The sequence below is a fragment of the Triplophysa dalaica genome, chromosome 18 (assembly GCF_015846415.1).
Source record: "Triplophysa dalaica isolate WHDGS20190420 chromosome 18, ASM1584641v1, whole genome shotgun sequence".
In the NCBI taxonomy this organism is placed as follows: Eukaryota; Metazoa; Chordata; class Actinopteri; order Cypriniformes; family Nemacheilidae; genus Triplophysa; species Triplophysa dalaica.
In genome coordinates, this window is record NC_079559.1 from 20,061,482 (window position 1) to 20,075,384 (window position 13,903).

Sequence of the window (13,903 nt, forward strand, 5' to 3'; positions counted from 1 at the left end):
CTCTGGAAAAATTGTCCGTAGGGTGTGAGTGCGTGAGTGAATGAGTGAGTGTGTGTGCCCTGCGACGGGTTGGCACTCCATCCAGGGTGTATCCTGCCTTGATGCCCGATGACTCCTGAGATAGGCACAGGCTCCCCGTGACCCGAGGTAGTTCGGATAAGCGGTAGAAAATGGAATGGAATGGAATGATATATATGTATTAATATATAATCCCTAATTACATAACTATTTATATTTTATTTGATAGGTAATATATGTATTAATATATAATCCCTAATAATATAACTATTTGTATTTTATTTTATTTAATATGATATTAATATATAATCCACGCATGCACAGAAACGTTATTGTCACTCAGGAACGGTCTATACTACTATATGATGATATAGTATTGTAATAAATGACAGGAAAATTTCATTGTCTGAGAAGAAATAGCTATTGTTTCTGCACCTGTCAAAATGATTTGCAGCATCCGTGTTGCTGGGTGTTATTCCAGGGGTTGTTATTCTCGGATAACAGACACTAGAAACGAATGTCGCAACTGGCCAATCACAATCAAGTATTCCAGAGCCCCGCGTAATAATCCAAGATAACACCCCCTCAAAACTAATAACACACAGTAACCCGGATACATTAAAATCGTATTGACAGGCATTTTTTACAAATGAAGAACAAATGTTTCCTAAAAACATATATGACACTTTATATACAAATGATTAAACCAAATTACCTGTTTTTGGCATTTGAACATTGTTTCTCATCTTAAAACAGAAACTAAACAGCTTTTCCTCCTTTCCTTAAAAATGAGCTAATAAAATATTTCAAATTAACATTTCAAGTCCAGTTTTTCCTTATGTGGCAAGTAGCCATGTAACAAGCAGGATAACGTACAAGGAGCCGGTTTTTATTGCGAAATAACCCCCTTCAGTGTGATACAAGACCCTCCCCTCCGCTTTATGTCAGGTCTGGAACACAATCTTGTGGATTATTTCTGCGATAACAACCGGCTGCCTCTACATTATCCCGTACATAACATTCAAATCCAGTGTTTTAATTCCTTATTCTTGATAAAGGTAAAATCAATGAGTTCTAAAGTATTAAAAATGTATTCTGCACGCATTATGAATAAATCCTTATGAATCCATTTCTCAATGAAATTGTTTTTGTCCTATCTGTACAGGGAACACTTCAGAAGTTCTTAGATGATCTGTTTCAAGCCATTCTGAGCATTCCGCCTGATAAACCACCATTCGCTGTGAAATACTTCTTTGACTTTCTAGAAGAACAGGCAGACCATCGTGGGATCACAGACCCCGACACGCTGCATATTTGGAAAACCAATAGGTATTTGTAAAAGTGTTTAAGACAGGTCTCAAAGAAAGAAACTTTACCCCATCATTTAGTCACTATGATGCCATTCTTGGTAGCTGGAAAATTATCTATCTAGCTTAGTCATACTATGAATGGGCGCTAATGTTTCGAAGCTCCAAAATCGACTTCGTTGAGTACATAAATATCCTCTGAAGCGAAAGACACGTTTGTGAGAGAAAGCTATAATTATTTTGAGATTATTATGGGGTAAAATTCATTTTTGGGTGAACTATCACTTAAAAACAAAGATGATAATGTTGAAAAAAAACAAGTGAAATGTAAATGATGTGAAGATGGCATCCGCAATGATGCATCACAGGGCTGTAATGGTCTCCAATGTATCTCTCTACAGTTTGCCTCTCAGGTTCTGGGTGAACATCCTGAAAAACCCTCAGTTTGTTTTTGACATCGATAAGACGGATCACATGGACGCCTGCTTGTCAGTTATTGCTCAAGCTTTCATTGATGCATGCTCACTCTCTGACCTACAGCTGGGCAAAGTAAGAACACAGACACATCTCCAAATATTTGAATAACATACTCTCATGTACTTTACGATGACCATGATTTTGATGTCTCAGCCTTACACAAAATGCCAGTTGACTATACACAGTCAAGCCTTGATCAAGTTTTCCTGAATCACAGTTTTGTATGCAACTGGGTTTTGAGTCATGGATTGATAAAACTTCAGTGCAGAGGTTATTTATTTATAAATGCAGAGCTGCAACGGTTTGCACTGATGAGCACTATTCACTCATTTGAACCCATGTTCACATTACAGAGGAAATCTACATGATTTAATATAAATCTGCACTGTAGCAACTGTAAATAACCTAAGACAGCTTTGCATCAGTGTCATACAGATTCCTGCTGTGAAACATGAATACCGATGGTCTCCTAAATGTGAAAAAGATTACAAGCATTTTTGTACTTTTTATGCTCTCTACATTCATGCTTGTACAGGATTATAGTTGATCCGGCTATTTGAGCCACGCTTCCCAACATTTTTTATCTCAAAAGTCGGAAAGTCCTCGGCACATTCACATTAGCTTGCTCACTGGGGATTACAGACAATAAACAGAGTTCACTCCAAAATAAAACATGTCGGTCAAAGACAGTATATGTTTCAATGGTTTTGTGCCCATACAACGGAAATAAAGGGGGGGGCAATATTTTGTTATTCAACATTCTTAACAATATCTTCTTTTGCGTTTTGGGGAAGAAAGAAAATGACACGAATGTGTAAATGATGATTTGGGTAAACAGTGTTTTGAGGCTTTAAATGGACACTTCCATTAGTTCAGATAGACAGCATTTTAACATTGTGCTGAAACTTTTTTTAAAGCTGCTTTAAACTATACGCTCGGGGAACACAGTTTGTTTAGATTGCGTTTAGACATTTTCAATCAACATGCAAAAATATTGCGTAAAAAAACATCAAGATACAAACTAAATGCGAATATGGCAAAGAGAGAAAGTTTTGATCAAATGATAATGAAAAACTAAATTGACATACATGACTGTGGAAAAAACACAGGTTTATGGGTACGGTATATGAAGTCCATGACACTTTTTAATCACACATTAATGCACTTTTTACATTCATAACTGTTTTAATTTTTATTTTCAAGGATTCTCCCACCAATAAGTTGCTGTATGCCAAAGAGATCCCAGAGTATAAGAAGAGGGTTCAGAGTTATTACAAACAGATTCAGGAGATGGCACCACTGAGCGAACAGGAAATGAACGCTCACCTCGCTGAGGAATCACGGGTAAGCGGGACGGACACTTACTGTTACAGTTCACGTCCAATTACATTTTGATCAGCTTCTCAAAAAAGCCTCCTGCTGCACATAATGTATGTAGCCTTTAGGCATTTGAGGAAAGCTCCCAATTTGAAAGCGAAAGGGCAATCCCAGAATGCATTTGGACAAGACTAGTAAATAGAAGAAGCAATATGTCAAACAAAGTTTACCACTCTATATTTCCAGTTAGTCTACTGCAGACAGATACGTTTGGAAACCGAGGCAACATGTTTTTCATCATTCATATCACATCATTCTTTTTGTTCATGTCATAGAAATACAGGAATGAGTTCAACACCACCCTTGCCTTAACTGAAATCTACACATATGCCAAGAAATATCGTCATCAGGTGAGAAAGCTTTTCATTTTTGTCAATTGTAATGAAATTGAAACAGCATGAGGATTGGTCCTGTGATCAGCTCATTTTCCTGTGCATGTTTGAGCGTGCTGCCACCCTGGCGCTGATGCCCTGGACTTATTTTACGGTGCATTCTTTAGCCATCACTGAGCTTCATTAACACGCTGAAACACTCTGATTTGCATCTGTGTGATTGAGCTCATTGTGTAACGGTAGCTGCTAAATAGAGGCTTGGCGCGACATGAAAGCGCAACCGCATAGGGGTTTGCAAAACAAGCCACTAAAGTGTAACGCTGATTATTGTTAACATGCAGATCGCAACAGATCACATGTGTTAAGGGTGTGTTTGTTTTCTTTATGACTTAAAATAGAGACATTCAAAGGTCTTAACCACACACAGAAAGTATGCATCAGATCATCGTAGAGATAAGAGGTTTGATTCTACTGAATCAGACCACCAAAACGTTTTTACATAACACAATAGAGACACGATGGTTGGCTCGTTTCCCTTGTGACTGGCAGTATGACCACCTAATATCTGTCCAGTGCCAAGTTTTTTCACGGCAAGCACCGCTCACATATTCTTTAGACAAAATGTACCTATTATTAAGAAATATCTGGTAATTGGTGCTCGCAGAATGCATTATTGTTGTGTAATCTTATGTTGAGTGCTGTTTTATCTTAACAAATAGACTCCATTTCAAGGTTTTAATAGATCTCAGGACAATGTTGTGAAGCATTACTTTTTCCACTGTTTTGTCTAGTTGTACCTCATAATAACAACCGTTGAATCATTTCCAATCAGATTAAGTTGCAGGGACTTTGAAATGTGACTAAGGCTTTTCATTGGCCACTAATCATTTGGTTGTCATGACATCATCTCTTTATCTGCCCAGTGAAATGTACAGTATATCACTTGACATAATACGGTTTGGTCGCGGTTTTGTGGTTAGAAAAGTATTTTGAGTTCTACAGATTTAAAATGCCATATTGGATGTTAAGAGTTTTCTTACAATAATAATTTTTATGATAATATGAAGAGTTTGGCTCCAAAACGCTATAAATCCATTTTGATTCATTTAAGTAAAAATGTGTTTTATTTACGAAGAAAGTGCAAGATGAAATCCACTATTTTCTGTTTCAAAGTTCATCTTTAGGTTCTAATAACATAAAAAAAAATCCTTTTAAAAGATTGATTATAAAAACGCATAAACTTTGCCCCAAAATGTAATTCAATATAAAATGGATCAATATAAAAGTTATTTTTTATATTAAAAGTATTGAAAAAAACACAACAAAGTGAGTTGATCCACATTTGCTATGAATTAGTGCCTGGTCTTCTTAATCTCCTCACGTAAATGATTATATTTCTTCCCCACTGCAGGAACCAGCACAGCTTCATCAATGCGTCAAAATTATTCATTTTTTTGTTTGTTTGTTGAACACGAAGTACAAAGTAGATCAGGGAAACTAGGAGCCGACCGTATTCAGAGCGGCGCCATTACTTTTTATAATGCATGGAACGGTGTGCTGTGATTGGTTCTCGCATTCTGCAGAGAAGTGAGACTGGCGTTTATTGCGGTTTGGAAAGAAAGTGTGAAAACATGACAGAATAACACGGCGCATATCGCATTTTGCGTAAATTTAAAAAGTGATGTTTCAACACCTACCTGATACAATACTGTATCATTTTGGCGAGTTTTTTTTTTTATGGCGTTTATCACGTTTTGGAACCAAACTCTTCATATATTCTGTAATATGTTTTAATATTGATCCCACTCTCTCTCTCAGGTGGTGAGTGCACTAGAATCGAACCCGACAGCTCGACGCACTCAGCTGCAACACAAGTTCGAGCAGGTCATCGCACTAGTGGAAGACAACATCTATGAGTGCAGCAGTGAGGCCTGAGCAGAACACAGAGTCCAGAGATATGAGCCAATCAGATGCCAGCTCATGTTCACTTTCCTAAGACTGTTAAAATGACATACGTTCTCTGTTGAGGTTTGATGACGGCTAACGAATCTCTACCAAATTAATGTGAGTTTAGCAGGTAACAAGTGGAAAAGCCATTGATGATAATATTCCACTGATATTTGCTATGATTGGCTCATCTGATTGAGCATTTGTAATGTGTGAAGCAAACCCGATACAGGGTGTGTAATGTTGACTATTGAATATTGAACTAAGAGATACTGTTGACTCGGGCCATGAGGTCCCGTGGCTATGTAACGCACTGACCCCACGCTCTGGGAGAGCCAACGATGATGCACTGGATTATATAACACATAGCAATATTTATAACTGTGTGCCTGATGATTTTCGTGTGCGATTGATTTAATGTGAATAAGTTTCCTAAGCAGGATGATATCATGTTGGTGCATAAAGCACCTAAACAAGTGTCACTTTGCTGTGGAGTAACATTATATGCATATAATAGGCTTGAAGGAGACCATGTGGCATACCTTTTTTATTTAAAGTGTTTACGTTTTTTTAGAGTCTGTACCTACGATAGGCTACATATTCTGTATATATTCTTCTGGAAAAATGTCCTTAATTGCTTGGACACAGACGTTTTATAAAATATGGCCATGATCGTGACTGAACCCTTATGTCACATGCAGTTTACTTCTCGTTTTTGAAACATGACAAAGTTGTGTCATACCTTTTTATTTTAATCTGCAGACAAATTCATGATTTTGAGGAAATATGAAAATTCATGTCTTTATATATATTTACATCACAGTTTCTTCACCGACAACATTTACTGACATCTAGACATTTACAGAGTTGATTTGGGCTTGTGGTCTCACGGCTCCAGCGCTCGCGTCTCATATCCTGTTAACTTCTTAACTTAACATGGAATGATGTTATGCAGCATCACAACAGGTGATTAAGGCTAAACAAATATAAAAACAGTTATCTTGGTACTGTTGATGTTTATGTCACAATCAGACACATGCAGCTCAGAACATACGGTATTATTATATCAAGTGATTGTCCAAATGCTAAAGATTATCACATAATATGTGAATTGAGAGGGTGCAGACTGGCCAAATGGATCTTCTGGAGGGATTGTCCGGGTCACGCGGTGACGTCAGGGGTTCTTGTGCTCAGGCAGGAGTCACCTGACTGGTCGAGACCACTGAAGACTGAGTCTTACTGGAGAGCACTTGGCTGGTGTCCTCTTCACCGAATGGGTTCTTACCACAGCAGACCGTCGTAAGCATGCAGTTCCTAAACTGCACAAGGACAAACACACAGCATGTCTGACCTTGTTTAATAAACAAGTATTTGACACTCATCCTAACATAGAGAGATTTAACATTATGAATATATTTTCAAATACAACCTTTTTGCAGTCTGACATTTTCTATTGCGTTTTGGTGCTATTCAAGCCAAACCTAGTTTTAGTATTACTGTGGCCCACCAGATTTACACTTTCTAAATGACAAAAAAATGACAAATTGAAAAAATCACCTGATAAAAGTCTTTATACATGTGCCGTGTATGTCTCACCTGTCTGTTGAGGAGGATGTAGATGACAGGATTGTAGAGTGCTGCGCTCTTAGCGAAGAATGCTGGAATTGTCATGAAGACGGGACCAAATTCTGTACCTTGATTAGCAAATATGTACCAGGCCACAGTGGCATACGGTACCCAACAGACTAAGAATGAAATCACCATGACAACCACCATGCGCGTCACTTCCCGCTCGGCCCTCTGGGTCGTCTCTGACTCTTGCTGTTGAGCCGCAGCCTGAAAAAACATACAAACAATGTTCTTCTCAATGGATTTTGACAAGATAAAAATAGAACTGATTTACCATTTACAAAATGAAAGTAATGTTGATAATATAATTCAATAGCTCATGAATGCTAAAAAACACATCCTTCACAACTATGTGTCAATGCAAATGAGTTGCTTTCTCTTTAAATAATCTCATTTGCGTATCCAACATATACAAGACAACTAAAAATGAACATAATTCATTGGCAAACGTTGTCATAATATATTTGATTAAAAATTTTAAAGCCTACATACTTTTAACTTACTTCTACATTGTGATATTACTTTGCTGTACATTTTGCCTCCTAATGCCCTTTCAGTAGCCATAACCTGGGTTAAACCGAGCATTTAAAGTGATAGTTCACCCAAAAATGAAAATTCTGCACTCATCCTCTTGTCATTTCTACGCAGAACACAAATGAAGATATTTTGAAGAAAGTTGTTAACCGCTTCTAGTGTATAAACAAAACCAAAGCAAGTGAAGGGGAGCAGGTAGACAACATTCTTCAAATTCATAATGTTCTGCGGAAGAAAGAAAGAAAGTCAAACAGGTTTGAAATGACAAGATGGTGAGGACAGAATTTTCATTTTTGGGTGAAGTATCGCTTAGGCATGTCCACCTGGGGACATATCTTTCATGAACTTGCCAACTCTGGTATGTTTTGGTGTGTATCCATACCGCACGAACAGTGCAGAGAAGACGACTGTAGCAGAAGAAGATGATTATAAGTGGAATAGAGAAATGCAGGATGAACATATAGATGACAAATGAGGTGTTGTGGACTTCAGGTTTAGGAGTGTAGTAATCTATCCCGCAAGAGCATTGCATCCCTTCAGGTATATACCTGTGTCAATCCATACATACATAAATTAGTTTTTCCTTGTGTTCCATTGATATAAAAAAGGTAACATTTGGTCGTATAATAGGGTAAAACCTGCATACCATGTTTTTGTTTCGTTCAACACACAAAATGTATAATCTCAAGGCATATCACTTTAGGTGGCACTCTTACCTGGACCACCCCAGCAGTGGAGGCACCGCACAGGTGAGGGCCATGACCCAGGTGAAGCCCAACCCCATGATGGCATGTTTCTCCCCAAACCGGAACGTTGTCATTGGCTTACACACCACAATGTAGCGCTCAACAGCCAACACTACTAGAGACCACAGGGCTATCTCACCTGAAAAAACATCTTGAATCTGTCATTTTATTCAAATTATAAAACGCTGACCTCGGTCAAACAAATCTTTGTTAGTGGAAAGCACTATACATCACAATTTTGTGATGCAAATTAAAAAGGAGAGGGGGAGATTTACGGTAAATCAGGAACAGTTTAGTAGAACAAAAGTTATATAACGGTCAATGTATCTTGTTTTTGGCTCATTTACTGAAAAGAAGGCTTTAGAGACAACTAGAAACACTCCAGAAACACTGGGCTAGAAAGATTGGACTTACCGCCCATGGTGGCGAAAAAGCCCTCAATGTTGCATCCTGTGACTCCCAGGACGAAGTATCCATGCAGGGATGTGTACAGGGTGACGGTGAATCCCCCCACGATCATGAACAGATCAGCCACAGCCAGATTGAGCAATATATAGTTGAGAGGTGTGCGGAGCTTCTTGTGCTGAATAGTGACGTAGAGTGTCAGAAAGTTGATGGGAAATGAAGTGATGATGAGAAAGAGCATGTATGCCGCCAAGAGAGAGTACTTCCACGGCTCTGCTAGGTAGTACTGTGGCTCCTCGAATGGGCTGCGGACTAAACCCGTCTTGTTAGACATCGGCACGTAAAAGTTTGGGCCTTCCGTCCCGTTCATGTTTGGTTCACCGGTCAGAAGTAAAATAAAAAGACGAGCTTTTACACCTCCTCGCTAGTAAGCGAACGAAGTCCCTGAGAACAAGTAATGGAGGACACAAGTGACTCTCTTATATGCCCCCCACCAGCTCAGATTAACTGCATAGGAGAGATTACAGTGAGGAATTTTGAGTTACACACAGATTGAGGTCAGAGAGTGTTTTGATAATCCTTGGAGGTGAGCGGGAGGAAGGACAACAAAGAGGAAAAACACTTGGGTCATTCCTTTAAAATTCTGCCATTTGAAATAGAAAATGAAGAGTTTATTATCAAACTGCATTTGGTTTGTTTTAAGATGTAATAACTCAAAAAATACAGCTACAACACAATAGAACATGATGAAATAATAAAAACCTCCATCATCAGTTACTACAAGGGACACTGGCATTCATTGACTTCCATTGTATGAATACAAAACAGCTGAGTCATTTCTCAAAATATCTACTGTTGTGTTCCATCGCAGAAAAAGTCACTTACATTGCATGAGGGTAAAAAAATGATCTTTGAAGAGAGGATGGGCTGAAACATCTGCACTTCAGTCTGTGGCTTTGAAGACACTGCACACTTGTAACTTTTGCATTTTTAAATAAACATAAATTCTTTCTTAGACTTTTGATCTGATTGTATGTTTACAGCTGAATTATTGCCTATTTTAGAACAAATTTTATTTTGCGTTGATAAGATATGGATTTGATTTTCATTAATAACCACGGATTAACTTAACCGATAACACTTTATATAAAGTATTATTATCATGTGTAGTAGAGTAGGCGGGGCGAGACCGTGGTTCGAGACTGGTGAGTTATTGTGAATGGGCGCCAGCTGTGCGCACACCGGGCTCAAATCACGTAGGAGATTGGGAGCATATAAAAGGAACGAGCGACTACTTTTAAAGTATGTTATTAACATAGGTAACAATGTTAATCTACCGCAAACCATAACCAAAAACCCACAGTGACCGCTGAACCTTGTCCAGAGCCAAACCCTTCCTTAAACTCATTGCCAAGGATAATGAGTTTAAGGAACTAAAGAATTAAAAAAGAATTTAAAAAAAGAATTAAAAAAGGAAGAATAAAAAAATCAAATATGACCACTTAAACTTGGCTTTTTACACAATAGCAAGAAAAAGGAATGTTCTAAAGAACAAAAATAACGACATAAAGCGAAATGTACGTATATGAAGAATGTAAAAATAATACTGTGCATTTTTGCATAAACACAAGTTAACATTTTGTAAATTTTAGGCATACAAATAGACAATTTACAGATAGCCTAAAAGGTCATTTTAAGTCTTGTATACTATGTGCAAACTGTAGAATTTTGGCCAAGATCTTGCAAACTAATCATGACATTTCTAATATCTTAGGAAATAAAATGATCAGTCTTAGATGTGACACATGTACAGTATTAAACTGAATCCACTACATGATTAAACAAAAAATCCTCTTTATTAATAAAAAACTATTACAACAATGATGCATTTTTGAAATGTGTCTTCAATTTAGTCTTCGCAAACAGCAATTGTGAAAAACAAAGCATGTACCTGTGTCTTATAACCTATTTAAAGTAAGTGTATTAAACCAAAAGTATGCCAACATGAAAGTGTAAAAACGGTATAATCCCCTTTGGTAGGATGAGCATTCTGATCTGTTTCATCCTATCAGACTGATCCGCTGACCTGGTATTTACTTACGGATTTCTAGCGGCTCAATTAACAAAACACCTCAGTCCTTCAGCATCACAACAGCACACACAGATAAAGTAATTGTCTCTAGGACCAGCACACGTGTAGCGTGTTCGGCTAATCCACTGCACACACACAAATAACCGGGTTAGTTGGACTCGTCAATGGGTCTCCTGCAGTACGGGCAACAATTGTGCTGAAGAACTAGCAACTCATAGTCTTCACTATGGAACATCTACAAAAAAGACACAATGGAATTAATGTTTGTTACAAGGAAAGTACAGCGGCAGTAGAAATCATTTGATAAGAGCTGAGATAATAGAGCCGGATAAAGGACGCAGCGACTTGGTGATAAAGATTTTGGTACCTGAAAGCATGAAGGACACATGGTGATGCTGACATCAGGGAGCAGAGATCGGTAGTACTGCCAGCTGAGAGGTTTGGGCCAGCGCTTGATCAGGACATCTCGTCTGGACATGGACCGCAAAACCGCTCGACTCACAACCACTGGGACAAACTCACTGCCACCCTGCTGTAACACAAAAACAAGAAGCAAAGTTTGCTCAGTATAAAATAACCTGATGGGCTGATAGAAAAAATACATGTATCATGTATCTGCATCATGTTCCGCTAAATAACACCTCAAGAAAATGAAATGCATTTTAACGTTCATTTAAGTGGTTCTGTGTTGTTATCAGTTTGTTATGCCATTCCATCATGACTTCAGAATGCAATGATGCAGAAATAATACTGAAAGCTTCTCAAACAGTGTTATATATGAATAAAAGATTTCAACATCGGTCACTTTAAGCATTCTGTTGTATTGCATAAGAGGCAGAGAGATTAGTTATTATTAGGTAAATCTTCTCACCTCAAAGCTGAGTTTGGCTGTAAAGGGGTCATCCTCAGGGTCTTCAATCCTCTCATCCAGCTTTAGACACTGAGATTCTGACACACACACACACACACACACACACACAGACACACACACACACATAACCATTTACACATGCTTCATTCTGTCTTTTATTAGCAGTAGGTCTTATAACAGACACCATTTTTGATGGTATAATTTAAATCCCATGCAATACTTAGCCAATCCATGCATCTACAGGTATTATTATAATGGGCTTAAGAAATTGTCAGTATTTACGTGCCCTAATATTGTTCAGTGTCTCCAAGCAATTTTCAATTTATTCCCATCAATATTGTGACACATTTTAAGTCAGCGAGTGCAGAATGACGTCCTATAGCTGACAAATCCACGGAAATGCCTGAGCTGACTTATTGAAAACCAGAAAATAACCATTCATATAGTCATTATTATTTGCATTTACTGTAGTAACCACTGGCTTCATGTACGTAAAGCTGTTTTGCAACAATGCAAAACTGTGAAAAGGGCTAAAACTGAATTTAACTCAAAACTAAATTTCAGCTTTAACATCTTTAAATTTTATTAGCAAGCATTAAAAAACTGAACTTTATATTCCTGTTAACAGAAGATCTACTCATTTATTCTGGGTCTTGTATATGATCTTTATATAGTTTTGTCCCTTTGGGGTTTGACAGATACATGCTGGTGATTAACTTTATTTTTGTCAGTTTGTGAGATTTTAAAGAGATTCCTAATGATGAATGTGAGATGGTACCCTCGCTGGTCATCTCCTGCCAGCCAGCACCCTTCCTTTCTACACGAGGCACTTCCAGGTCAATGAGAGACACAGCCTCCTCATCGGAGATGTCCTCCTCCAAATAAAACTCCACAAGCGGAAGCACCTCTAAACACAAAATCACACATGTTCAGACATTTATGCGTTTGGCAGACGCTTTTATCCAAAGCAACTTATATTGCATTATAATATACATTTGTAGTCACATAAATCTGAGCTTTACCACATTGTCCTTCAGGGACAACTAAAGCAACCAAATCAGGCTCATGCATCATTCAGAATTTAATTGAGATGGCAGATAAATAATGTAACTATTTTTATTTTTAAAAATGCATTTATTTTATGATATGAATTATAAACTAGATTATATTAATATCATAGCCTGAAATGTCACCCACAAAACATTGCATCTAACAATAAACAATACTTTAGCAGCATTTAGTAACCTAAGTGTATGTTCATTTGACCATTTGAATAGTTTTGAAATCATAAGTAGCATGATTTCAACAATTGTACAATTGTATTGATTTCAACAGTAGCAAAGATTATATTGTTATATTATATAACTATATTGCTCATCGTTAGTTCAGAACTTACCCTGGTAGAAAAGCCCAAATTGTGTTCAAACAATTGAATAATTGAAGTAAATAATATCAATCAGGCTAGAATTGACAGATGTTTGACTTCACACACCGTAAGAGGAAGCAGAATATATGAAAGGTTGTCGGCAGTTAATACAAGAGTTGCCCTGGTTGTTCAGCAGAGGGTTGTTGGTAGAACATCGATAACACATGGGAATCAGATCCTACAGCAAAAAGAAATACACACATTTAACTTAAAAGCTCTGAAATGTGTCATCTGCATTTCTAGATGTTCTCTGAATCTAATGAAGAAGCATATTCCACCTCAAACAAGCTAAAAGATAGGACCATAAGTTTGTATTCATCTCACAGAATCTCACACTGAGATGCTAGACCTCAGTGCTGCATTTGACACCATTGACCACAGCATACTTCTACATAGACTCGAAAATGATGTCGGCATTAATGGAATAGCATTGAAATGGTTTAAGTCTTATTTATCTGACCGTTTTCAATTTGTTGCAATAAACAATGAGGTGTCACGCAAATCGCAAGTCCAGTACGGTGTACCACAGGGCTCAGTCTTAGGGCCTCTGCTCTTCGCATTGTACATGCTACCTCTAGAAGATATAATAAAGCGACACAGAGTTAGATTTCACTGTTATGCTGATGATCCTCAACTTCATATTTCCTCGAAGCCTCATGAAACACAGCAGTTCCATCGAATAATGGAATAGTCAATATAAATAAACTGGATGAGTAACAAATTTTCTCTGAAAACAGAAGTG

General features: G+C 37.7%; 3 protein-coding genes across 15 annotated transcripts in view; 1 reads left to right on the forward strand and 2 right to left on the reverse strand.

Annotated features, from left to right (window-relative positions):
* plxnd1 (plexin D1) overlaps window positions 1-6,141 on the forward strand; it is a 50,919-nt gene extending 44,778 nt beyond the window's left edge. Inside the window, exons 32-36 of the mRNA XM_056772882.1 lie at window positions 1,184-1,347; window positions 1,727-1,874; window positions 3,006-3,146; window positions 3,455-3,529; window positions 5,330-6,141. Of these exons, the coding sequence (XP_056628860.1) occupies window positions 1,184-1,347; window positions 1,727-1,874; window positions 3,006-3,146; window positions 3,455-3,529; window positions 5,330-5,446 (645 nt within the window). The 3' untranslated portion in view covers window positions 5,447-6,141. The remainder of the gene's footprint in view (window positions 1-1,183; window positions 1,348-1,726; window positions 1,875-3,005; window positions 3,147-3,454; window positions 3,530-5,329) is intronic.
* Window positions 6,142-6,284: 143 nt separating this feature from the next.
* Window positions 6,285-9,407, reverse strand: exorh (extra-ocular rhodopsin). Its single transcript, XM_056772930.1, has 5 exons — window positions 8,782-9,407; window positions 8,338-8,506; window positions 8,004-8,169; window positions 7,055-7,294; window positions 6,285-6,777 (listed from the first exon to the last, which is right to left on the reverse strand). Exons 1-5 carry the CDS (start codon window positions 9,140-9,142, stop codon window positions 6,649-6,651), a joined length of 1,065 nt encoding a protein of 354 aa, XP_056628908.1. The 5' UTR covers window positions 9,143-9,407; the 3' UTR covers window positions 6,285-6,648.
* A 1,202-nt stretch (window positions 9,408-10,609) lies between these two features.
* Window positions 10,610-13,903, reverse strand: part of ift122 (intraflagellar transport 122 homolog (Chlamydomonas)) — a 48,372-nt gene continuing 45,078 nt past the window's right edge. For 12 of the 13 annotated variants that reach the window (XM_056772896.1, XM_056772907.1, XM_056772898.1 and 9 more), the window contains 5 exons: window positions 13,228-13,339; window positions 12,514-12,642; window positions 11,736-11,812; window positions 11,232-11,396; window positions 10,610-11,099 (listed from right to left, as the gene is read on the reverse strand). In XM_056772896.1, coding sequence (XP_056628874.1) covers window positions 11,013-11,099; window positions 11,232-11,396; window positions 11,736-11,812; window positions 12,514-12,642; window positions 13,228-13,339 — 570 coding nt within the window. In that variant the 3' untranslated portion in view covers window positions 10,610-11,012. The remainder of the gene's footprint in view (window positions 11,100-11,231; window positions 11,397-11,735; window positions 11,813-12,513; window positions 12,643-13,227; window positions 13,340-13,903) is intronic. The other variant, XM_056772905.1, reaches the window with a different exon arrangement.

Bases quoted from the DNA above. Each gene is read 5' to 3' on its own strand.
- exorh (XM_056772930.1), bottom strand. From the start codon at position 9,142: ATGAACGGGACGGAAGGCCCAAACTTTTACGTGCCGATGTCTAACAAG. The intron at 8,170-8,337 runs GTAAGAGTGCCA...GGATTGACACAG, and splicing joins CCACTGCTGGGGTGGTCCAG to GTATATACCTGAAGGGATGC. The intron at 7,295-8,003 runs GTATGGATACAC...ATGTTTTTTCAG, and splicing joins TTCTCTGCACTGTTCGTGCG to GCTGCGGCTCAACAGCAAGA.